At 38.6% G+C, this 26,538-nt stretch overlaps 1 protein-coding gene across 3 annotated transcripts in view; it reads right to left on the bottom strand.

Moving 5' to 3' along the window:
• Positions 1–26,538, bottom strand: part of LOC114645187 (glypican-5-like) — a 331,905-nt gene that overhangs the window by 72,414 nt on the left and 232,953 nt on the right. For all 3 annotated transcript variants that reach the window (XM_051923637.1, XM_051923639.1, XM_051923638.1), the window contains one exon: positions 22,965–23,112. In XM_051923637.1, coding sequence (XP_051779597.1) covers positions 22,965–23,112 — 148 coding nt within the window. The remainder of the gene's footprint in view (positions 1–22,964; positions 23,113–26,538) is intronic.

The following is a 26,538-nucleotide window of genomic DNA, read 5'->3' as shown; positions in this document are numbered from 1 at the left end:
TATATAAAGTGTCATACACGTTATCTCTTTTTCTTTTTTTTTTTTTTTATTTATTAATTTTTATTGTAATCATTCCATACAAATAGATCAATTTATAACCAAACAAAATTGAAGACAAATCAAACCCCAACCCTGAGAAGGAGAGCTAAGCCAAAGGAGAATTGCTTAGGGCTTTTTAATAAGGCAACAATAAATAAAAGAAAGGGAGAAATAAATATATAGGTAAATAAGAGATGGAGAAGGGAATTAAATGCGGTAATAGTTATTTCTCTTATTCTAAAATAATATTGATTAGATCCTGCCAGGTTTTGAAAAAATTTTGTACAGATCCTCTAACTGAGAATTTGATTTTTTCCAATTTCAAATAATATAAAACATCGGTTTCCCACTGACTTATCAGAGGAGAGTTAGGATTCTTCCAATTTAACAGAATAAGTCTGCGTACCAAAAGTGTAGTGAATGCAATCACCGTTTGCTTGTCCTTCTCCACTTCAAGTTCATCTGGAAGAACACCGAACACAGCTGTTAATGGGTTAGGAGGAATTGTGACCCCAAGGCTGTCTGAAAGGCATTTAACATTTTTGTCCAAAATGATGTTAGTTTGGTGCAGGCCCAGAACATGTGACCCAGTGAGGCAGGAGCTTGGTTGCAGCGTTCGCAGGTTGGATCTTGCCCTGGAAACGTTTTGGACAGTTTTAAGCGAGACAGATGGGCTCGATATATAATTTTTAGTTGAATAATTCTATGCTTGCGCATATGGAGCTCGAGTGAATTCTCTGCTTTGCTACCTTCCACTCCTTTTCTGATATATTGATTAAGAGATCTTCTTCCCAATGTCCTATTAGGGACTCTAATAGGATTTTATATAATGCGGAAATGGTGTCTAAGTCCTCGAAATTAAGCAGTATTTTTTCCAGCATTGTGGAGGGTGTGAGGTGGGGGAAATCGGGCATTTTCTGTTTAACGAAATTTCTAATTTGAAGATAGTGAAAGAAATGCGTAGCTGGGAGGTTGAATTTTGAACGTAATTGTTCAAAAGATGCAAATATGTTGTCTATATAAAGATCTCTGAGCATTTTAATCCCAAAACTTTTCCAGGTATTAAAAACTGGATATGTTTGCGAGGGTTGAAAGAGGTGGTTCTCTTGCAGAGGTGCCACAGATAAAAGATTTTCCATCTTAAAATGCTTTCTAAGTTGGTTCCATATTCTGAGTGAGTAAAGCACAATTGGGTTATATCATGCATGTTATCTCTGCAGACCAGCCATGGGAAAACCTGTCTGACTCAGCATTGAAGACGTCACTTCCGGTCCAGGTGCCTAGAACAATGTCACTTCTGGTTCCAGCACCTAGACTGACGTCAGAAGAAGGTCACTTCCGGTTCCCCTACGTAACGTCCAGTCTGATCACTTAAACCCGCCTTCTTTCCAAACCTTCATCAGTTTTTAGAGACACATCTCTCTGAAAAACAAACCCATTGCAGCTAGGGATAATATACGGGTGGCTGCCCCAAACCTTTTTAAGTGTGTCAAGTCTGATCCTTTCACAAAAGATATAGGCTTTTATTTTATAATATTAATTTGGGTGTAAACCAACAAACCAACCAGAATAAATGTTTGCAATGATTGATAATAAATGTAAATTCAACGGTTTATAAATGAACCTCTATTCTTTGTTTTGCTGATCATTCTGTCCGTGCTGTAACAGACTGTGTTTGAAGAATGCTCCCTCTAAGGTATTTTGCTGAAGAGTAATTAAAAGATACAATGAGCAGCTTTTCTCCTGCCCGATAACTGATTTGTCCTGTTAGAGGATGTTTCCTACTTTAATAAGATGTTAAATTTTCTAACACAGCAGCACTAACTACTATTGGAAAATTACTGCAAAATATCAGTATTCAAAATGCATAGCCTCACTCACATGGATGCACGCTGAACCTTCCACATTTTGTTTGCAGGCTTTCAGTTCTTGTATCAAAGCCCCTTTGTCTTAGTATGAGTCTAATGTGGAGCATCACTTCAGATGGGTGGTCATAACTTTGTTGCCTTAATCAATTGATTAGTATTTTTCTAACATTGCCAAATGGTGTTTACCCCACTACAGTAAGGAGCTCTAATATAATCTAATTTCTTGTCCCCATGGGGAGAATATAACCAGGAAAGTGTTTTTCAATTAGCTCTTCAAGATGTCCTCCGTGGTACATTATATAAACAAGGCTGGAATAGTTTAGTTTCAGCTGCAGCTCCCTTGTCTGCTGACTCACACTCACTACCTTAGCCAGCTTTAGCTGAAACAACAGCTTTGTACTCCCTTTATATCACATTTTCCTGGCAGCACATTTAGATTCAGACTAATACAAATCATGCAATATTTACATTATGCAAAACCTAAACCAATAGAGAAGATGAAATGATGAAGAGATGAAAAGATGAAATCATGTCATAAGTCATTCGCTCTCTTAATTGGTTCAAGCAAGTATGAGAAGCAAACGCCCTGTCCACTTGATCTATATCAGTGAAAGCCACTGTCAGAGTCTGACAGTTTTCAAGATCTCCATGTTCCCATACATGAGATCAATGTCTATGACCCTTTCATCATGTGTTTTTGTACAGCTTCACAGACAAGGCATTTGTGGACATTTTCAAATAAAAGTGAACTCTGATCCTGTTTTTGAATTATACCTTTGTTTTCATCCTGACCCACTTCTGTTCAAATGGTATCAGTTATGCCAACCCCAGAATGAACACATCATTCCTGACATCAAACAAAATGTCACACTGAGTCCCATTAATATCACTGACACTAAACCAGAACTTACTACTGAACATTTTAGAATGTCCATGTAGGTGCTGGTTGGCCAGTAGGATCTGCATTTTTAACATTATGGTTGTGTATACAGAGTTGGTTCTACCATATAGGCGAACAAGGTGGTCGCCTAGGGCTGTAGAGAAGCAGTATAAACAAAAACTAGGGCTCAGAAGTCGATGGGGACCCACCCACTCCTCAATATAATGTCTGTGTTGGACTGTACTCAAAACATGAAGGAGGACCCGATCCATATGCTCTTCCATGCAATATATATATGGCAATTGCCTTCAAGATGCTGTCACTTTCGGTGGCATGGTGGCGCAGTGGTAGCGCTGTTGCCTCGCAGTTGGGAGACCTGGGTTCGCTTCCCTGGTCCTCCCTGCGTGGAGTTTGCATGTTCTCCCCGTGTCTGTGTGGGTTTCCTCCCACAGTCCAAAGACATGCAGGTTAGGTGGATTGGTGATTCTAAGTTGGGCTTGGTGTGTTTGTGTGTGTCCTGCGGTGGGTTGGCATCCTGCCTGGGATTGGTTCCTGCCTTGTGCCCTGTGTTGGATGGGATTGGATCCAGCAGACCCCCGTGACCCTGTGTTCGGATTCAGCGGGTTGGAACATGGATGGATGGATGCTGTCATTTTCACTTCTGCCTAGTTTGGCCAAAACTGCATGAGCATGAGAGGTTTATCCATCCATCCATTTTCCAACCCGCTGAATCCGAACACAGGGTCACGGGGGTCTGCTGGAGCCAATCCCAGCCAACACAGGGCACGAACCAATCCCGGGCAGAGTGCCAACCCACCGCAGGACACACACAAACACACCCACACACCAAGCACACACTAGGGCCAATTTAGAATCGCCAATCCACCTAACCTGTATGTCTTTGGACTGTGGGAGGAAACCAGAGCGCCCGGAGGAAACCCACGCAGACACGGGGAGAACATGCAAGCTCCACGCAGGGAGGACCCGGGAAGCGAACCCAGGTCCCCAGATCTCCCAACTGTGAGGCAGCAGCGCTACACACTGCACCATCGTGCCGCCCTGAGAGGTTTATTTTCTCTAGAATCTATTAGAGATTGGAATTTAGTTTGCCTCCTACCTCACCAGGTGGGCTTAGCTTAATTTATTCACACTACCATGTTGTTGCATTATTAATATTTCTAGATTTTAAGAATCTAATTAAGTCTTTAGATGTATTAATATTAAAAGTCACGCATGTATGGCAAAGAATCACCTATCGAGCCTATCTAAGGTATATAATACCACTCTGAAACAAGAGTGGGCACTGTTGCTAATGGTATCATGTCTTTTCTCACCCACAGCTCAGAGAAGATGTCCAATGTGGGCAACTGACCCCACCTCTCCAAACTGGAATCCTGTAAAATTCAGTTGTCACCAAATGGAGGTGTCTACTCTTGACCTAAGCTCCCCTAAGACTGACTGTTCTATCAAGCAACATTATTTTGAGAAGCCAACCGCTAAGGCAAAAAGCGCCATTTTGCTTATGTTTTGTGAGCACCATCATGCGCCTATTTAGTTTAATATTTACAGCTTCAGATTAAACAATTCTTTGGACACCTCCAGTGTTTTCTCTCATCCAAAACAGGTATGTAAAATGTTTGTCTAGGCACTGGTGCCCTATGACCTTAAATTGAATATATACAGATCTATGCACTTAATAGTATTTTTATACTTTATCCTATTTTACATATTACTTTTGTAAATATGCAAAGGGACCAACTTGTAAATTGAATTGTAATATTACACATGATATTATCAAACTTGCTTAACCCAAAGTGTGATTGAGGGAGCCGACTGAATTAGGGCATCAGTCTATCATGGCCAAACCAGCTCTCATATGAGGTCAATTCAGATTTATGAATTGACCTAACATGCCCAGTGCAAGATACAAACCCAAGACGATGGATCTGTGAGGCAGCAGAACAAATCATTGCATCGTTATGCTGCAATGTTGCATTATATAACTGTGTTTCAAAACAGTCCCATGATTGACGTTAAAGAGATTATGTCAACCTCATATGTAAGTCATTCTGGACAAAAGAAAAAGCGTATGTTAAACGAACAAATGTAATCAATTTGAGCAGCATTCTCTGAAGCCTCATATGGAAATTTCTTAAAAAATAACTGAGTAATAAGGGAATACAGTGCCTTCAGGAAGTATTCAGACCCTTTCATTTTTTTCACATTTTTTATGCTCCTACTTTCTGCTTAAATCATTTAGATGAATTCTTTTCCCTCATCAAACAACACTCAATACCCTAGAATAAGAAAGCAAAAACCGCATTCTAAAAAATTTTGCACATTTATGAAAAATAAAAAGCTGAAATATCACATTGACACAAGTATTCAGACCCTTTGCTATACCACTTGAAATCTGGCTCAGGTACATCCCATTCTATTGATCATTGCGGAGATGTTTCTACACCTTGTTTGGAGTCCACCTGTGGTCAATTCAATTGACTATATATGATTAGGAAAGGCACACACCTGTTTATATGCGGTCCCACAGACGACAATCTTTGTCAGAGCAAAAACCAAGCCATGAGGTCGAAGGAAATGTCTGCACAGTTTAGAGATAGGATAGTTTTGAGGCACACATCTGGGGAAAGATACAAAAAATTTTCTGCAGCAGTGAAGTTGCCCAAGAGTGCAGTGTCCTTCGTAATTCTTAAATGGAATATGTTTGGAGCAACCATGGCTCTTATTACAAGTGGCTAACTGGACAAGGTTAGTAATCGGAGGAGATGGGCCTTGGTGAGGTGACCAATAACTCAATTGTCACTTTGGCTGAGCTCCAGAGCACCTATATGGAGGTGAGAGAAACTTTGCGAAGGACAAAAACCACTGCAACACTGCATTAATTTGGGCTTTATGGCAGATTGGTCAGGCAAAAGTCCATTTGGAGGTACCTAAAGGACTCTCAGACTGTGAGAAACAAGATTTTCTGATCTGATTGAACTATTTGACCTCAATTCTAAGAGTCACGTCTGGGGAAAACCAGGAACAGCTCACCATCTGTGCAATACCATTCCAGTGGTGAAGCATGACGGTGGCATCATCATGTTTTGTACAGGTAGGGACTTGGAGACTAGTAAGGGTTTAGTGAAATTTGAACCAAGCAAAATACATATATATCCTAAAAAGACAACCAGCACCAGGGTTCTGGACTTCAAACTGGTAGATCTTCCAACAGGACAATAACCCTAAGCACAAAGTCAAGACAAAACATGAGTGGCTTTGGAATTCTGGGAATGTTCTTGAGTGGCCCAACCAGAACCAAATCTTGAATTCAATTGACCATCTCTGGAGAGACCCCAAAATAGCTGTCCATGGGTGGTCTCCATCCTTGGAGGATCTGCAGCGAAGAATGGCAGAAAATCCCCAAATCCAGGTGTGTGAAGCTTGTCACGTTATACCCAAGAAGACTCCAGGCTAAAATCGCTGCCAAAGGGGCTTCAACAAAATACTGAGTAAAGGTTCTGAATACTTGTGTCACTGTGATATTTCAGTTTTTTATGTTTGATAGATTTGCAAAAAATTCTGAAATCTTGTGTTTGGTTTGTCATTTTGGGGATTTTAGCAGAAGCCTGCAACATAACAAAGTGTGTAAAACGTGAAGGGATCCAAATGCTTTCTGAACGCACTGTAGGTTATGATTGTTGCCTAGTGGAATTAAAAATCCACATTGAATTCCTGCCCAGTCACTGATGTTTGTGTTGTGTCCATGTTAATTTTTTCTATGTATGTCAGTTTCCTCCTTTATCTCAAAGACATTCATGTTAGATTGATTGAGTTGCGTCAGTTTGAGTGATATATGTGTGAGTCTACCCTGTGACCAGCTTTCCATTTTGTGTTGGTCCTTACTAAAATAACCCAACTTCTACAGTAATTAACTTAGAAAATAGATGGATTTAAATGGCCAACATAATAATATGCTGTTTATTATGTTATGCTATTATTATATATGCTGGTCAAAAGTTCAAAAATCACTAATGCTCACTTACAGTATATATCTGTTACAGGCGCAATGGTCAGCCATCAAAATTACATACAGGTTTGAATTCACAAAATCCTGAAAATCTAGATGCCTTAAGCAACTTTGAAGTTGATCATTCATTAACTCTTATGTGAAAAACGCAACACATCAATGATTTGAGATGTCATTTAGAAAATGATTCATCTATACACACAATGATGCTAAAAAATTTGATCGCACTATGACCAAAGAAATCTCGGTACAGAAAGCATTAATGCTTAGAACAGTCAAAGATAAAAGGACAAGGAGGAAGACAGAGAACAAGATGGATGGACACCATTAAGAAAGAGGCTTAAATCCTGAAAGATAACATCACTGATAGAAAAGCCTGGTCAGCTATTGTTACGCAGGCCTGAATCATAAAACACCCTGAAAAAAATTGGCAGAAGAAGTTAAGGGGTATTTATTACATTAAGCAACTCTGAACAACTACAACACAATGCCAACTGACATTACCAAGAAAAAAATTAAAAGGAATGCAGAATTTGTATTTCCCACTGCACTTGCATTGTAATAAACTATTAAAACTGTTTAATACTTTAGATACATAGAGCAAAAAAAAAAAAATGGATCATTAGTAAATCAAATTTATCAACCCAAACAACCAAAAGAAATAAACATACATTTCTTTTTAACGGTGACTGCTGAATAATTACAGTTTTAAAAGGAAATTCCACCTAGGAGTTTCTTCCATGCACAGGATTTTCATCCACATCCCAAATGCATGGATGTTGGATTACTCCATTCTTCTATATAGGGATGCCCTGTGATGGACCAAAGCCTCGTTCTTCTTTACACACTATATGGCTGGGCTCTGATTCATTTCTTTCAGGGTTGTGGGGGAGCTGACATTCATCCTACCTGCAGGGATGGAACCATTTAACTGTTTAAACGATATTACATGTTTTATGTGTTTCATATTTTGAATAAATGTTAAGCCTAAAATCGAGTGAACACCAAGTACCATGCTGAGCATCTGCACAACCTGACTATAAGCAAGACACAATCCAAAAATGGAAGCATGTTGACCATATGTTTTCCTGTTTGACTCTCAGACTTTTAAAGAAATTGCACCTTTTTCATCACAGGACACTGCGATGATGTGAATGGAAGGCTTTTTTCTTTACATCCAATATGGCTGGGCTCTGATTCATTCATCTACCCACTTTCAGGCCCTTTTAACCTCTTTCAGGGTTGTGTGGGCGGATATTCATGGTAGCTGCAAGGACAGAACCATGTAACTGTTTAAAACATGTTACATGTTTTATGTGTTATATATGTTGAATAAGTGTTAAGCCTAAAATCAACAGAACAAAAAGCACCATGCTGAGTATCTTAAGAACTTCACTATAAACACGGCACAATCCAAAAATGGAAGCATGTTGACCATACGTTTTCCTGTTTGTCTCTCAGACTTTTAAACAAACTGCACCTTTGTGAATGGAAGGCATCTTTTCACACAAGGCTACAAAGAATGATAGGCTTGGGCAGCATCTAGTGGCCACTCAGGGCAGCCAGCAGATTTCACGGCTCATTGGCAGGCAGGACGTGAAGCAACTGGATTTTTTTCTAAGCCTATAGAATACTAAGGAACCAAGCTTATCTAGCATTTCACTTGAAGAGGCTGAAAAGCAATTATGGGTATAGTCACAGCAGATTGGAAGATCTGCACCAAAAAAATCTTAAGCTGGTAATATTTTGATTGTACAAAACATTAATTTTGCAATTCACTGAAAAAAAAAGAAAAAAAGGGAAAAGAAAAGCAGCGGGATCTGGACTGTCCATAGGCTAGCTGATCCTCTGCATGGTAACGTCTCTAAGTAAGCAGGAATCTCTTTCAATTTGAGCCCAGTAGAGCAAATTAGTTTAAAACATTGTCCTCCAATGCTAATTTCACTTTAGTATGGCAGACTATGTTCATGGCCTTCACGACTGTCTTATTTCCCATAACCCTTTCCTATGTCCTCTCTCTTTGTAGTTATGCTGACTTAAGTTGCTAAGAAACCACAGAATAATACTTTCCTCTTAATATTCACCACCCGACGTATTTTCAATTAACAGAGAGTCTTTAATTCTCAGCTTTCCCTCCCACTAAAAAAAAGAATAAGTCTTTGACTAAGACAAGAGGAATAATTTGCCTGCTTGAAGTTTTGTGGAAACGACCCCGTTCTTGCATCTTATTGTCCAGTATGTTCAATGTGTGTCCTTCCAGGACAAAAACGCAAACAAGACCTGCATGCTGAGGATAAGAGAACATTTGTATAAAAGCTCTACAGTTGTAGCTGACAAGCCCTTCATCTGTCAACAAATGTTAAAAATACATGCACATGTACAAAGAAGGCATGAGCCAATAAGTGTACAAAATGACACATACAGTGGGTGGCAAAAGAGCAAATGGAAAGAAGGCAAGTTGATTGTGCTTATAACATATACAGTAGACTGGCTAAAAGCATCACAACAGAACATTCTCAAAGCCGCTTATTGCAAATCAGGGTTGAGAGAGTCATCATAAACATATGGTGGGGTCACTTATTACACTTATTACTTAAGTTCAGATATTAGTCATTGCTATCAAAAGTTTCTGCAATAAAAGACTGTAGTAATGCTTTTATTCAAGCAAAAAATTAAAAACTCGGACATGTTTCAGAAGCCTCCACAAAGTGGAGGTTTTGAATACATATTGAAAGGCACTGAGGTTAGTTTTGGAGTTTTTTCTGTTTTTATAGTTTTTTTAATTATAGAGAACAGGTAATAGAATCCATCCATCCATTATCCAACCCACTATATCCTAACTACAGGGTCACGGGGGTCTGGTGGAGCCAATCCCAGCCAACACAGGGCACAAGGCAGGAAACAAACCCCGGGCAGGGCGCCAGCCCACCACAGAGGTAATAGAATACATTTTTAAAATCTGATATCTCTTGCACTATGTGTACCTTCAGCACCTTTCCTCTGTATCCTTGTGTGTCTGAACTTCTCTTGACCGGTGCTCCTTGTGTCAAGCACATTCCCATAAAGCCTGCTTCTCATGTGCTGTTATTTCAAGGCACCTTGGTCACCTCCTCTCTGCCTTTAGGCTTTCTGTCATTGAGGGCAACCCTTGGCATTCCTGCTATACCTTTACACATCCTTGTATTTCTCACACATTTGCATTTCCTCTTTCGATTGCATCACCAAAACCAAATTGACCAATCACACCAAAGCTAAACTGACCAATCAAAATACTTGGAAAAACCTGACACATGCACAGACATGTTTTATTATATAGCAGATATGTGTGTTGTTTGGAATATCAAGATCAATGTAAATTCTTTACCTGAACCATGTATTTGCAGGGTTTAATTTTCTATAAAGCAACAACAGCAGCTATGAAACTTAAAATAACAATAATAAAAATCCTGCAACTGAAGTAACATAGGAAACACTAATGTAGCAAAATAAAACTTCATGACCAACAGGACATGACTGCATCCCTACACTTTGAATACATTGCTAAAGGCAAATTTAATTCAGTTAAAATATATGTGTTTTCCAAATTAGCTCACATTAAAACCGATGTTAAAATAACATCCTTCATTGTGCACAGCTATCTCTGAATTGATTGATGACACTTCTCACATTCACATCTGGCCTGTTAAAAATCTTTCTGTAGGTGGCTTCTCATTTGAAAAACTCTCTGTCATTGTGCATTGAGCAGATGATGATGTTGCATTCTCCACTGACACTAGTGTGCATACAGTAAACATGAATCATTGGTCTTTATTGAAGGATAATTATTATGTTTTGATTGCTTCAAACTTAGTGATTATATTGAGATAGTCAGTTTATTTCAGAGACCAGCATTACATTTATATGCCTATGGATCATCAGGCTGCTTTAGAAGGATTATGACGTATGTGTCAGGTATAGATCCACCTTTAAAAGAACACTGTAGTAACATATAGTCATATCTAGGAAGGACTTTATGACTTAGTGTTACCAATGTGACTTTTTTCTAACATTGCAATGGAATTGGTAGGTCAATTGAAGGATAATAGGGGACATTACATTCAGTGGCCAACATAGACAGTGCCTAGGACTAGGGTCTTTCATGGAGCAAAGCAGGATCCAGCCCTGGATGTGGCATCAGTCCATTGCAGTGCCCACTCACACACTGCCACACAAAGTCAGTCTGAAGTCACAAATCAGCTGACATGCATATATTTGGGAGTGTCAAAGCAAATTGGAAGTACACAGAAAAAATAACCCAAAGCATAAATATGGGAAGAACTTGTAAATTCTATCCAGACAATAGCTGGTACATGACCTGAACCCAAGATACAAGATCTGTGAGGAAGAGTCCTAATCACTGCACAATCCCTAAGAGTACCTTTAAATTAGATTTATTGTTGATGGTAGAAAATTATTTATTATTAAATTGTAACAGACTGTACTGACTAAATAGGGTGGTTTATTGATATTTAGTTTATCAATATCAGTCAGTTTTCACACAGAGGTTGGTTATTTCGAAACAGATGTACATATTAATTAAGCTTGTAGGGTGGGAACAGGCATAATGTAAAAATATTGGTACCTTATTTAGAATTATGATTTTTTTAAAAACAAAGTTATATCACTTTTAACTGAAATATAATATAGCATGCATTTTAAGTTATGCATAAATGCAAAAGTTTCACGTAATAGGTTTTTGGGTTTGTATTAGAGATGTAATTATTTGTTTTTCAAATATGTAAAATGTTGGTTAGAACATTAGAACACTTGTGACAAGAATAGGCCATGCAGCCCCTTAAGTTGATCCATCCTATTCACCTGAATTGTCCAAAAATAACATCTAGTTGAGATTTGAGGTCCCTAAAGTCATACACTGGACCACACTACTTGGAAATGTATTCCATGTGTCTGTGGTTCTCTGTTTGATGAAAAACCTTCTGCAAAACTTTCTGCAAATTCTGCCCTTAACTAATTTTCAACTATGCCCTCCATGTTCTTGTTGAATAATAACAGCTGCAATCCACAATACTAATTCCATTCATAACTTTAAACATTTTGATTATGTCATCTTTAATGACTGTTTGCTTTTGTAAGAATTCATCTATTTTCAAACCTAAGTACTACATTACAGGAAACCTGGATCCAGGATAAGCCATGAAGCAATAACAACTCTTGGGTGGGGTGCCAGCCAATTGTAGAATACAGTTACTAGCCACCAGTCACCAGTTCACTCAAACTACACATTCTCGAGGAAGGAACCCCCACTTAGACATCTACAAACTGCACTCAGACAGTTTTGTTCAAAATTTCAGTTATATAAATCCATAAGAGATAGCCTTGGATAGTTCAGAAGTCCATAGTAGGGCACACTGCTGGCCATACTCACACTTACTCATAGTGGACAATTTAGAATGACCACTACCCCCCATGCATGCTTTTTGGATGTGTGATAAAACCAGAGCATGTGAGAACAAATCCAGCCACACAGCTCTTTTCAGGGTATAAGTCATTTGAGGTTTATATCTCCAAAAAGGTTCCTCTTCAACAACCCTGCAATACATATATTTTCATAATAAAGTTGTCATATAGCCACACAAACATTATGGTGTTTGTATGTTGATTTATTCTATAAAATTCAGATTACAATTTCTAGTCAATGATCAAGTGATTTATTGCCTTCAGAACAGAATGTAATAAAAGAAGATTGATGTTTTTACTGATTGTTCAGTGTCTATTATGTGTTTGACCAACTTCTCAGACCAGTTTATTCAAATTCAGGGTTGCGGTAGGCCAGAGCCTATCTTGGCAGCACTGGCCAAAAAGAGAGAAACAACTCTGGGCAGAATGCCTGTCTATCACTAGGCATACTCATTCATTATGGATCAAATTAAAATGGCCTGTAGACCCAATATTCACATATTTTGGGAAACCCCACATAGATATGAAAGAGAATGTGCAAACTTCATGCACATAATGAGCAAACATTAGACTGAAGACCAGGGACCTCATGCATAATGTCGTGCATAAAACTCACACTAAAACATGGTGTACAGACAAAAGTGGAAATGTAAGCATACACACAAAAAAAATTAGATGCACAAAGCCAACTTCCATGCACTTCAGCTCCATAAATCTCGGTAAGTGTTAAAAGTAACGCATGTGCACGCACCTGTCGTCCCATCCCAACTCCTCCCAGAATTTTGTATATTTTAATATGCAAATCAGTATAAATATCACCTTCCCTGTTCAGTGTTTGATTAAAGGACAAAAGCACGTGAAAAAAAGAATTGCAACAAATAACAAGGTGGAGGCAAGGAAAAACGCACTATTTGTTGGCTTAACCAGTGGTATAAACAACAAAAGGAAATTGATCAGGTGATACAGAGTAATGCAGAAACTCGGAAGTTTAAGTTCAGAAAGTCTCACAATGCCTGAAATAAAAAAGAAGTGATCAGAAATCAAAGTCAATGTGAAAAGGTGAGTCATAGCACACCATATGAGTGTCATACGGAAGCATATTAGAATACAGAGAAAAGAAAAAAAATAGGGACACATTGGATAAAAAGGTTGAATTGTCCACTTTAATATCGTAGTTTATTATGTCATTAAAGTAGATTGTTTTAAACTTAATTTTAAAATCAATGTTCAATTTTCTAGATTTTCTTGGATCCCATCGTAACTAATGTAACAAGTTAAATATTGTATGTGTTCCTCTATGTGGTCTATGTGTATGAATCACCATGTACTTCTTAAACGGGCTTTCTCTTATGCCAACAGGACATAGAATCCATTAAATTCATGATATTACAGCTCTCTACACAATTTAAATACTAATATATATACTTGATATCATTTTCATGATGAAATGAATTAAAGCATGTATTAAACATGAGGGCATGGTGGTACATTGGTAGATTGTTCTTGCCTCCCTCAAGATGCTTGCTTGAATGTGCGCAAACCTCAATGAAATATTTTAATGCAGCAGTACTGTCTCTTTCAAACTCACTAACCCCTCAATTCCTGTCGTTCCTTTTCTTTCTTCACATAACCAATTGCCACACAATAAGCTCAGTAATAAATGTCAAACCATCTGTAAGCTTAGAACGCCGATTCTTCAAAACTTTTAAGGAACATTGAACTATCTTCATAGTACATTTTTAATTATTATACCCATCTATCCATCCAGTCCCAGCAAGCATACAGTGCGAGACAGGACTAATCTCTAAATGGAGCGCCAGCTCATCTCTACCGCTGCATCACAGTGCCCACACGTTTAATTATTAGCAGTATACATTATTTAAATGAAGTTAAAAATGTATCTGTATAATGTGTGGCGCATGGCCCAGACACAGACAGGCGGACACCGCTAGTTCACCCAATATACGTTTATTATACATTCTATTTACAATAAAGTGAACACACACAACCCCAAAACTCCCCCAAAGTCCAGACCTTTCTCACGATGCCTTTCTCAGGTCCGCCTCCACTCCTCTCCTCCAAGACTTTGTCTTTCGTCCTCCCAACTCCAGCCATCGAATGGAGGGAGGCGGCCCCTTTTATACACACTGGGACGTGCTCCAGGTGCCTCCCGATTAGCTTCCGCCAGCACTCCCCAGGCATTGGGGCGCCACTTGGCGGTGGCCACAGGCCCCTATAGGGTTGAGCTTCTAAGCTCTATTCCCATGGTCCCCAACGCCACCAGGGCGGTCACCCCCTCGTGGTCTGGTGGAGGCGTAAGCCCTCCTCCAGTCCTCCTGGGCGTCCTGGCTGGGTACCTCCCCCAGCCACTCGCCACAAATGTAATATACATAGTTTAATGCATTTCATCTTAAAAATGGTATCAAGAGCTCCAAGAAGATTGCTCTTGGAAATCTAAATCGACTTAGAAGCCAGTCGCCATCATCTGTAAATACACGCTCTCTTCTATTGAATTGAATTGAATTCCTTTATTGTTATTGTATGGTACAATGAGATTCAATATGCAAATCCTCCATTTATATAAAATAATAATAATACAATAAAAACAATGAAAAATATACAATATGAAAGTATAAGTACAATATACATGTACAAATAGTGCAAATGGTTCATAAAGTGGCTCAGGTTGTGCAATATTTCAACTGTAGTGCAAGTTTGCAATGAGGTAATTGTAATTCTAAGTACAAACAGTTCTACCAGGAGCACTTGATGGACCGATTGAGTGTGTTTATAGCTCTTAGGATAAAACTGTTTCTGAACATTGAGGTTCATGCAGGAAAGGACCTGAAGTGTTTACCGAATGGGAGAAGTTCAAATAGAGTGCGCATGGCTGAGGCAGTGTGTGCTATAAATCTCCATAGTAGATGCTGTATCCCAATAATCCTGCGCTCTCGACACAGACTGCTGTAGGGCTTTCTGATCAGCTGCTGTACAGCTGTGATTCCACACACAGATACAGTGGGTTAAAATATTCTGAGTGGTGCACTGATGACGCTAAAGCAGCTATGGTATTTGGAAAAGTTTGACCATTATATTGTTACAGGTTGATTACAAGAAGATGCCTTAAATTTATAAACAATATGCGGTTAATTTCAGTGTATTTCAAAAAGTCATGTTAAGGATGAGAATCTAAAAAAGATTGGGAAACCACACAAGGAGCAGTAGCACTGCTTTGACGCTGGGTGCTGCCAGTTTGCAAAACCAAGTGGAAACTTGTGTACACACAGGGTAAGGCTGATGTGAGAATGTGTGTGGCTCTACACCAGGTTTAGTTTTTATACATCTCAAAGCGAGCATGGAAACACAACATTTTTGTGTGTACACACTGTTTATACATGAACCCCCAGGACACTGAGTTTGTTAGGTAGCATTAACCATTTCATCACAGTGTTTTCCAATTTGATACATATAAATTTATTTAATATACAAGTTTTGTGTTGTTATAAAGAGTTGAAATGTAGTGACGTTACAATGTTTCTTGTCTAGTAAATTAATAGCTTAAAATATAAGTCAACATCTATTGCTGGGTTATGCAACAAATAACATGTCTGTGTGTTCAGAAGCAACAAGCTCATGCAGTCAATGTCTTGTTTATTTGGGCTTTGCAATGGTGGGTTGCCACATAGCTAATCTCATGGCACCATAACTAAGCCCAATTATTACAGAAAGGCTTCAAAGTACTAAGCTTTGATTACTATATGCAGTATTTAAACTTAAAATGTTTAAATAATTTTAGACTAGACCCCATGCCACAATGATTTCTCATTTTAAGTATTATGCTCCCACTCTCAGTAATCCAGCAGTGGAAACTGCAGATTCAAAATGTCATGATGGATGGTTATTTGTTTTTAGATTGAGAAAATGAAAGGAAGTAGTTAGTCTTATTTCAGCAATAGCTGAACTAATAAATAAAGGTCTTTAATCAGATGGGATGTCGTCAAAGACTATCAGAGAACAACATTCGCGAAGTTGTTTGATAGTTTGTTGCTAGCTCTAGCTCTGTTTTTGTGATGATATATCTCTCTCTTTCCAATAAATGCATTTGCTGATACACTGATAAGACTGGAGGCTAGCAGCTGAATCTGAATGTAAAATATTAAAAATAGTAGAAACGTATATCACTGATATGACATAGCACTGAAGTCAAAAGTGTCTCAGTCTCAGACTGTTATCAACTGCATCACCTTGTACAAAGAGAAGAAACAGTAACTGTACTTCCAAAAGGAAATAAAGTCTACAGTGTAAAATACCACACAGTCATGCAGCAATTTTTATCAAACGTCTTGGCACTTTAGGCTATTAACAATAAAAGCGGTAATAATTAATATGAAAATGGTTACTTCAATTCTTTTTGCATTCTCACACACACACACACACACACACACATAGTGTGTGAGGATGTAAATACTCGCTGCCAAATTTTTATATATAATACGATACAGTGGCTTTTCATTTGTCTGTCCAGGATTTTAAATCACCTGTAGCTTGCAAAACTATTTGACCTATTGACCTGAAATTTGGTACACTTATACTACGTGATGTCTACTATCCGCTTTTGGGGTGATAATTGTCCTCCAAGGTTATCCCTCTTTTTATTTTTATTTTATTTTATTGTAGAATCAACTCTTGGCAGTGGTCCTCCGTGTGGCACATGCGCACGGGTGCCGTTCTCGTCTCTACCACCTTCACCATCACTTCCACTACCTCTTCATATCTTAAATCATTCTTAAGGCAGATTGAAGGCTTAAGTGCCAGCTTTAGTGAAAAATTAAAGAAAACGTACTAAGTAATTGCAACACAAACACTGACTTAATCAGTTTTAATGCGAAAAGATGCCGACGAAAGAAGAGAAGAAGTGGGCTATTAGGGTGGAGAAAAGAAGAACTGCTCAGGAAGCAACAAATGCATCAACCTCTCAGCAAACTGATGCTAAACATGCGGAGAAAGAGTATGAAAACTAGAAATGCTCGAGTCAAGTGTATTCACTGCACGTTATTGTGCAGTGCGCTGTTACTGGTACTTAATACATAGTGCACAATACTCAGTGATCTAAAGACATTTAAAATATGTACTGTGTACACGAAATTTCTAACTTGCATGTATTTTAAGTATTCAATTGCATTCCATTTATTTTTATACAGTGCATTTTCCATTAACATGCTCACATGTAAATAAAGCAAAACATAATGTTCAGTCAAACCAACATGCTTACCATAAGTACTGCTGTCACATGTGGAAAATGTGAAGTAGTACAAAAGAGCAACATATGATTAAAGAGTCTGAAATCAATAAGAACTCAGCTACAGGACGTCACACTCTTAAATCTGCTTAATACATGGGTCATGGGGGACCAACATTAAGCATAAGGCTGTGGAAGTGGGCACCGATCCATTGCAGGCCCACTTGAACGCACTCCATGGATCCCAATTGCATCTTCAGATTTGAAAGCATTTTTTTTTGTTTGCTAGCCACTTTCATCTCTTTTATTGTAATGACTAAATTTGTCCAGAAATAAAATTTAAAACCCAAGCTAATATGTTATATCTTACTCCACTAACATAACAATAATATATACATTATTCCAAATCAGATGGAACCAAATAATTAGCCTGATTGTAGTTGTACATTTTAAAATGTATACCTTGCTCTACTAACATGACAATAATATATACATTACACTAAATCAAATTGAACCGAATAATTACTCTAAATAGAGTTAGCCTTCTAAATAGCAGTTGTGAAATTGTGTTATTGTGCAGACAAATTTATTTTTGTTGAAGTCGTAAAAATACAGTATGTATAACTCCCTCCATGTGTAATTTGACGATTCCAAACATTTCAGTGATAATAGACAGAAATGAAACATTTTTTTTCCAGCTACCAGGGGCACAGCATGAGCTGACAGGCTACAAGCAGCTGTTCTGTGGAGAGATGAATCCAGATGCATGCAGCTTCTTCTCGTCAAAACATTATTAGCTGTTAAATGACAGGACAGCCATGCTGGATGTTAAAGGGATCTTTTTCAATCTAGAATTATCTCTTCCATTTCAGTTTGATAATTTACTGTGGTCACTGCCTTTAAAGGGTTATTACATAAATCTTCAAGATTCAAAGAACATTAGCATGACTCTAATGACCCCTAACAACATGACATTTCATCGAACCTATTAGAAAAACTGATACGAATTAATCAAACCAGTTCTACTGCTATCTTAATCAACTAATGTACTCCTTACCTTCTTTGGGAGCTCTGATTTATGGAACTTGTTGAGCAAAAGCACATTTATTTCATAGGACATGTTTAGTATTTCCCTTAATTTTGACAAATTATTGACTTACTAGGCTTATTTAAGTACAACAAGGTCAGGCAGTGCTCATTTAATAGAAAAGTGTTTTTACACTATATACTCTTGTGATTATAATTATGTTACAAAGAGACTAGTACTGTATAACGATTAAAAAAATATAAGATTGATGATATCAAGAAGAAGCAAAACAGTACTACAAATGACCAGATTAAACAAAAGTAAGCAGATGCTCCCAACACAAATGTCCAATAAAAGTAATAATATACTAGAAACCCCATAACAAACTGTAGATATTCATATGAATATTACATTTTACTTCTCTCCTCTCAGCATCATTCAACAGTGTCTTGTTACCCAACGGCAGAGTCCATTTCTCACAAGCATCACTGAAGCTTCCCCTTATTACTTCATGTTGTAGTTTTATTGGGCTTGGCCTTTCGTTTCCCTCTCTCTAAGCCTGTTGCTAGCTCTATCGGCCAAAAGCACTTCCCTGTGGTGTAATTCTGCTTGTTGTGTCTCTCATATATTTCTTTTTCAAAATAATGGCCCCATTTGGCACACAACCTAATTTTTAAGTCAAGAAGGTTCAAAATGAAGATGACTTCTTTGGTTAGCATGGTTTCAGGGATGTTGTGACTGTGCGTTTTGTATTACTGTATCTCTGACCAAAGGCCAAGCTTTGACAACACTTTGGTTCTTATAATGATTACAATGTTATTTTTGTAAAACTGTATGTAATACTAATGTATATGGGATAGATCTAATAAGCAATCCTTATCAAGTGCGGTGAAGGTTGTTTTGAACATATGCTAATATTGTTTTACATAATCGTTTTCTCTGCTCTTGTTATTTTCCATTGTTTATTTAATTTACCACCCTATTTTTCATTTTGGTTCTCATTTGTTTTAAGGACACCACCAGTTTGTGCCTTTCTGTTGCTGACAACAACATTAGTTGTCAGTTATGCGACTGATAGCAGTGTTTCACATGACACCACTATTTCAGATCCATGTCACTCAGCATTCAAGCAGTAGAATAAAAATTATGACATTCCTTACAAATCTTTAACAAACTTGGCTTAAACACTGGAAGCAAAGGGTTATAGTACAAGGGTCTTTTTCAGAATTGCACAGGAGAAGGAGTGCCCTTCGACTACCAGGGCTGGGGCCACTGCTGTTTTTAATGTATACAAATGATCATGATAGGAGCATTAATAACAAGGGAGTTAACTTTACAGATGATGCCCAAATATATGGAACCACAAATCATGTATAATCAGATGAATCACTTCACACTGACCTGGACAGAATACAGGCTTGGGCAGATTTATGGCAGATGAAATTTGATGTGAGTACTGTTAATAAAAGTTATTACATATAGAAAGCTAAAAAGATTAGATTTGAACACACAATAGGAGGTCTGGAACTTGAAAGTGGACTTTCTAAGAAGGTTCTAGGACTCAGAGTGGACTCTTCACTATCTAAATCCAGACAGTACACAGAAGTGATTAATCAGTGGTGTTAGGTTATTTAGCACACTTTGTACCGTACATGTAAACAGAGGGATATACTTAAGCTTTATAACAAATTGTGAGGCTTCACTTGTGCAGTGTACAGTTTTGGTATTCAGGCTACAAAAAAGACGTGGCAGTGCTAGAAAATGTCCAAAGGAGACCAACTAAGCTAAATCCAGGACAACAAAGTATGTGACAATATCACCTCTCATACGCCTTTAGCAAATGTAATTAGCAATGGGCATTGTCACTCTAAATGGTATTGTGATATCAATGATAAACAATATACAAAATAGTAGTTGCTAATGAAAAACCGAAAACAAAATGGCATGTGATGATGCCACGAAATTAACGATTAAATCAACCACACAGGAAGTAGCACTTTGAGCACAAACTAAAGCCAAAGGAGGCAAAAGCTGACCAAAAGGGTGCTTTTATCAAAAAAAACCCACAAAACTGCAATAAATAAGGCAAATATAATAAAAATAAATGTAAACAGAAACAGTGCCTTGCTGCTGACTCTCTGAAGCTAACTAAATGGGTTTTGAAATCCTGCCTGTTTGATAGGTCGGCTCACAATCCTGACATCTGGAAAGTACCCCAGAAAACAGATTCTGACTCTGCCAGTCTCCCTTTGAAGCCTGACCAGCTGAGCCTTCATCTTCCTATCTGCAACTGAGTTGGATTCTTGAGAAAAATTCAGGCAAATACTGGGAGAACATGCAGTCTTCACACAGACAGTGGCTGAATGGGGATTTGAAGCCAAGTCTCTTAAAGCTATAAGGCAGCAGAGCTAACTAAAGCACCATAGTAATTCCCTGGTCATGACATCTCCAGATTTATATTTATTGAAAACCGATAGAGGCATATCTAGATATTCATCTACTCTACTGTACAAGATGAATTTCTAAAATTGTAACTTGGTTATTCCAGTCTATTGCTTGTATGTACCTCTTGTCATGTCAGTGCACAACCTACAAAGACCTGATAAGTTAAAACTTCAAGTTTGCTGCAGTGCAGTTGTTGTGATTCTCTGGGGCTTTTGGAGTATTTAAATACTGTTTTAAATCAAAACAATTATATTATTTATTATTTTAACTTATCACGATTCTGTTTTGGAAAAATGCATATTTTTTAATGCCTTGGCATCACCATTCTGTGTATAGCTCCGATGGTTATTGTCAGCCACATGATTCAAATCATGTAACATGTTGCATCATTCGGTACGGTGGCGCAGTGGGTAGCGCTGCTGCCTCGCAGTTGGGAGACCTGGGTTCGCTTCCCGGGTCCTCCCTGCGTGGAGTTTGCATGTTCTCCCCGTGTCTGCGTGGGTTTCCTCCGGGCGCTCCGGTTTCCTCCCACAGTCCAAAGACATGCAGGTTAGGTGGATTGGCGATTCTACATTGGCCAGTGTGTGGGTGTGTTTGTGTGTGTCCTGCGGTGGGTTGTCACGCTGCCCGGGATTGGTTCCTGCCTTGTGCCCTGTGTTGGCTGGGATTGGCTCCAGCAGACCCCTGTGACCCTGTGTTCGGATTCAGCGGGTTGGAAAATGGATGGATGGATGTTGCATCATGACAGTGCCACCTATAAAACATGATCTAAATATTTGGATAAAAATATAAATAATTCCTTGCGGTTCTTTTGTCTTTTTTGATGTCAAAGTTTTGTTACTTTGGTTTTTGAGCAACATTTTTTTTCTAGATTTTCAATTTCTGTTATGGTGGCAAAATGTTTTGGACTTTTTAGTAATGAACCCCTGCTTGTTTTTCTCATATCTGTGAGAGCAGGAAAACCCATGCCCAGTGAGGACAAGATAAAAGGGATGTGCTATGAAAATGTCAAAATTCCTTCTTTCTTAGAGCAGAAAATATATATCAGGCTGGCGCGTCAGGCTAGGCAGGCATTCACAATTACCAGTTTTAAATAATCATATTTTGTGTTGTTCATTGATCTCTAATTAGAAGACTTTGTTTGCATTTCATTGTACTTGAGTTATTCCCTACACATTTGAGATATAAGAACACTATTCACAGCCCGAAGGAATGTGAGAATTTTTTAATACATAATAAATTTATTTACTCATCTTCATTTAAGAATTAAGGAAGAAATAAAAAATAATGTAAATTAAATATTTACATAAGCAATTCACAAATTTCTGCCCGGTGGTGTCTGTGTGTCATTAAACAGACTAAAGGGAGACTGTTATGTGCATCTATTTATTCTCTTCACTGTTTCGCCACACATTCTTTGCTTTTTGCTATCAAGTACTTTAGTAAGCAACACACAGTATTATCATCTAAAAGATGAACAAGACTTTGTTTAGAAGGGATGGTTTACTATTAGAGTTTGGGTATGTTGATTCTTTTGCATACATTTTAGAAACAATCGGAAATTTGGCACTCAGCTATATGCTTTGGCTTAATTGGTTATTAAATTACAATGTCCTATTTACCTCATAGTACTTTACACACATTTACTTCATATAGTATAGGACCAAAAATGTCACCACATAATGAAAGTATTGTCTATTGATTGTCTCTCAATTGACTTATGATGCTTTATTAGGTGACTTCGGGGTGGAGTTAACAAAGTAGTACTTTATCCTTCACTTGCAAAGTAGCTAATTAAGAAGTATGTTGGGAAACTCACAAAAATCTAGCACGTATGTTACCAATGTATATCATAAAGTTGCCTTTTAGTCTCTAAGATTCAAGGTTTGAACAACCTGCCTTTATAACTATCTAGGTAGTAAAACAATGTGTTTAATGCATGATAATATATAAAAATAAATTTGCAATTGAAAAAAGCTTACTGTTTCTGTTAGATACAATTTCTGCTTCTCCAGATCCAAAGCAGCCATCTTCATCATCGCAGTCCCCGCTGGCTTCTAAAGACTTCTGACCTGAACCACTTCCTCCTAATTTCTCACTAACCTTTTGAATCTCTTTGCCTTGAATTACCTGGAATAAAAAAAAAAAAAAAAAAGAAATCTATGTTACAAGGTTTTTTTTTTTCTTTTTTCCACTGCTGGGTGGTTGCCTGTCAATGATTCCCACCTTAACATTTTCCTAGAGATGGGAGTCTACCACTGCTTTAAAACAATATGGTGACTATTCTAATTCAGTTTTTTATAATAATTGTTACACTAGAAAACGTTATCATGTTTTTCATTATAATGATCATCAGTGAAAGACATTGTTATTAGTAGTGAGTGTGGGTGCTTCACGCCTCTAGAGTCCTGGTTTTGAATCCTGCTTTATGTCTACGCACAGTTTGAGTGTTTGCCTCATGTTTATGGCAGTTGTCTTCCATAGACATGTGCTTTAGGTTAATGGGCCACTCCAATTTGGCGAGAGTGTTTGTGTGTCTTCAAGAGTGTGTGTTATTGTACAAGAATGATCCCTGCTTTAAATTCTGGACTGTCTGGGTGGGCACCAGTTGATAAACAGGTTAGAAAATGGTTGGAAGAGTGGGTTATTTTGAAAGCATGATTTTCCAATGTATCAGCTATTGTTTCAGCAGTAGAATGCAACATTTTGAAGTAAACATTGATTGATGCACACACACAGCCATCAAATGGTGTTCATTATGAAAAGTGCTATGTAAACAGATGACATAAATAAAAAAATATGCAGAAAATTTGGAAAGCCTTATTATTCCAGTTAGACTCATACATCGATTTCCTTTAAGAAGCAAAATTTGTACTCTATCAAAACTAACAGAATAAACATCACATAAAGTTCAGACAACTGAACGATACTGTGGTGAATCTGTGACTGTTTTAATCTACAAAACTTCAAGTCTCCTTAGAAACTCATATATGTACCTTGAAAGTAATAAACTGTAAGTGCAAGAAAGACAAAAAAAGTTATAATTTAAGAAGACATTTGATCTTGTTCAGACTTAACACCTAAAGGACAAGTCACATCTCATGACTTTTCCAATGATTTTCAGTTGTGGATTTTATTTACATAATCTTAGGGAATTGAGGCAGTCAGTGGCACACGCCTATGATGGCTAGTCCTGTAGTCTGACATTACACCGACTCAGTCCAACCAGTCTGCAATTTGCCCTGACAAAATCAAACAGGGTCTTAAAGTGTAGGGGCTTGATTTGTGTGGATGAGAGCTAACAAGCAATGAGTGCTCTCACAGATGTACAGTGTATATAATGCAGCAATGTGGAATGAGGAACGTGGGTGTTTTGGACCTCATAAATAAGACAGACTTGCCATGACAGAATAGGAAAAAAAAAGACCCAAGACTGTTGCTGACCTTGCTGTACCTGTAAACCCTGTACATGGGCACCAGCTCTGTCGGTCAGCATGTAATATACTGACTGTCAAAAAAAAGGGGCACGCTTGTGATACTTTGGAAACATGAAACTGACAACCAGACAACCATTATCTCCACCAGGACCACCACCACCATCTAAACATGGAATGTACAAACAATGTGCGAAACCAGCAAAACAGCACAAGTGGCTGCAGAGATGAGAAAATTTAACCTCACCATTCTGGGAATCAGCAAGTCAAGACAGACTGGTTCCGGCCAGAGACAGCTGACCTTTGGAGAGTCGCTACTGTTCTCAGAACACCAGCAGAATGACACGCCACACACTCAGGGTGTGGCCCTGATGCTGTTCAAGACAGCATGGGGAACACTCCTTAGGTGCTAGACACACAGCCCACGGATCACGATAGCCTCTTTCTGCACAAAGAAGAGGAGGATTAATTAGGATGTGATCCAGTGCTACACCCAAATGGATGACAGTGTTGAGGAAGAGAAGGATGATTTCTACAACAGACTGCTGACTGTCATAGAAGACCAACCCAAGCAAAGCATTATCATTGTTATGGGTGACTTTAATGCCAAGATTGGCAGCAACTACAGGGGTTATGATGAGATCAAAGGGCAGTAAGGTTTAGGTGAGATGAACAACAATGGGGAGAGTTTCGCCAACCTATGTGCCACAAGCAACCTGATCATTGGAGGGAGCTTCTCTCATCACAGAAGGGTACACAGGGCGAATTAGGCATCAACAGATTTGTTGATGGAGAACCAGATTGACCATGTGTGCATTGGGAGGAAGTCCCGGAGATCTCTTCTGGATATATGCGACAAGCATGGAGCAGATGTTGCTTCAGAGCATCATCTCATTGTAGAACAGTTTAAGCTCAAGTTAAAGAAGAACTGGTCTGGAGGTCCCAGCCAATGCCAGCAATATAATACCACCCTGCTGAAGGACAACAACGAGCATGAAGAATTCAGCATCACTCACTCCAACAAGTTCCAAGTGCTGCAATAGTTGTTGAAAAAAGAGACAGCCTTTCAAAGATGCCTTTCAAGTACGAACAGGAGTGAGGCAAGGTTGTCTTCTATTGCCTTTCCTGTTCCTGCAGACAATAGATTGGGTCACAAAGTCATCCACAGCTCAGAAGCAAAATGGCATCCAGTGGACACTCTGGACACAGCTGGATGACATCAACTTTGTGGATGACCTGGTCCTTCTTTAACACTCCCAACACACTTATGCAGGAAAAGACCAGCACCGTAGCAGACACCTCAGCAAATCTTGGCCTCCACATCAACAGAGGTAAGAGTAAGGTGCTAAAGGTCAAGACAGCCAGTGCACTGCCCATCATGCTGGAAGGAGAGGCTCTAGAAGAGGTGGACAACTTTATCTACCTTGGCAGCATCATCAACAGACAGGATGGGACAGATGCAGATGTTAGAACCCAAAATCAGCAAGATGAGTGTGGCTTTCGTTCATTTGGAGATCCTCTGAAATCAATACCAACACTAAGGTCTTCAACACCATTATGAAGACTGCCTTACTTTATGGAGCCGAAACCCACAGTCACCACCACAATAGTTTTCATCAACACCTGCCTCAGAAGGATACTAAGGATGCACCTGCCAGACAAGATCAGCAACAAAGACCTGTGGCAATGAAATAAACAGCAGCCCATTTGAAACAACATCCTTCAAAACCAGTATCACAAGACAAGCCCTCACCTGGAACCCACAATGGAAGAGGAAGAGAAGTCAGCGAAAAAACACCTGGCACCATGACCTGGAGGCAGATATGAGGAGGACTGGCCAAACATGGGGACAGCCAGATAAACTGGTTTAGGACTGAAAAGGCTGAAGAGAGCTGATTGGTAGCTTATGTCCCAGATGGAACCACAGGCGGAGATGATGATGATGAGATGATTCTATATTTTGTTGTGAGGCTAACGTCAGGCAAGCACAAAGCTTAACTTATAAGCAGGAGCCAGCTGAATCACAATCCAGGGAGTACAAAGGATGCAGAATTCATCTAAGCTGAAGGAAATATCTGCACCGGTAAGTAATGATTGTGAAAAACTAGTGGGTTTTGCCCTC

Source organism: Erpetoichthys calabaricus, chromosome 2, assembly GCF_900747795.2.
Source record: "Erpetoichthys calabaricus chromosome 2, fErpCal1.3, whole genome shotgun sequence".
NCBI lineage: Eukaryota > Metazoa > Chordata > Cladistia > Polypteriformes > Polypteridae > Erpetoichthys > Erpetoichthys calabaricus.
Note: the sequence above shows the minus strand (reverse complement) of the source record. Positions and strands in the feature narration are given on the sequence as shown.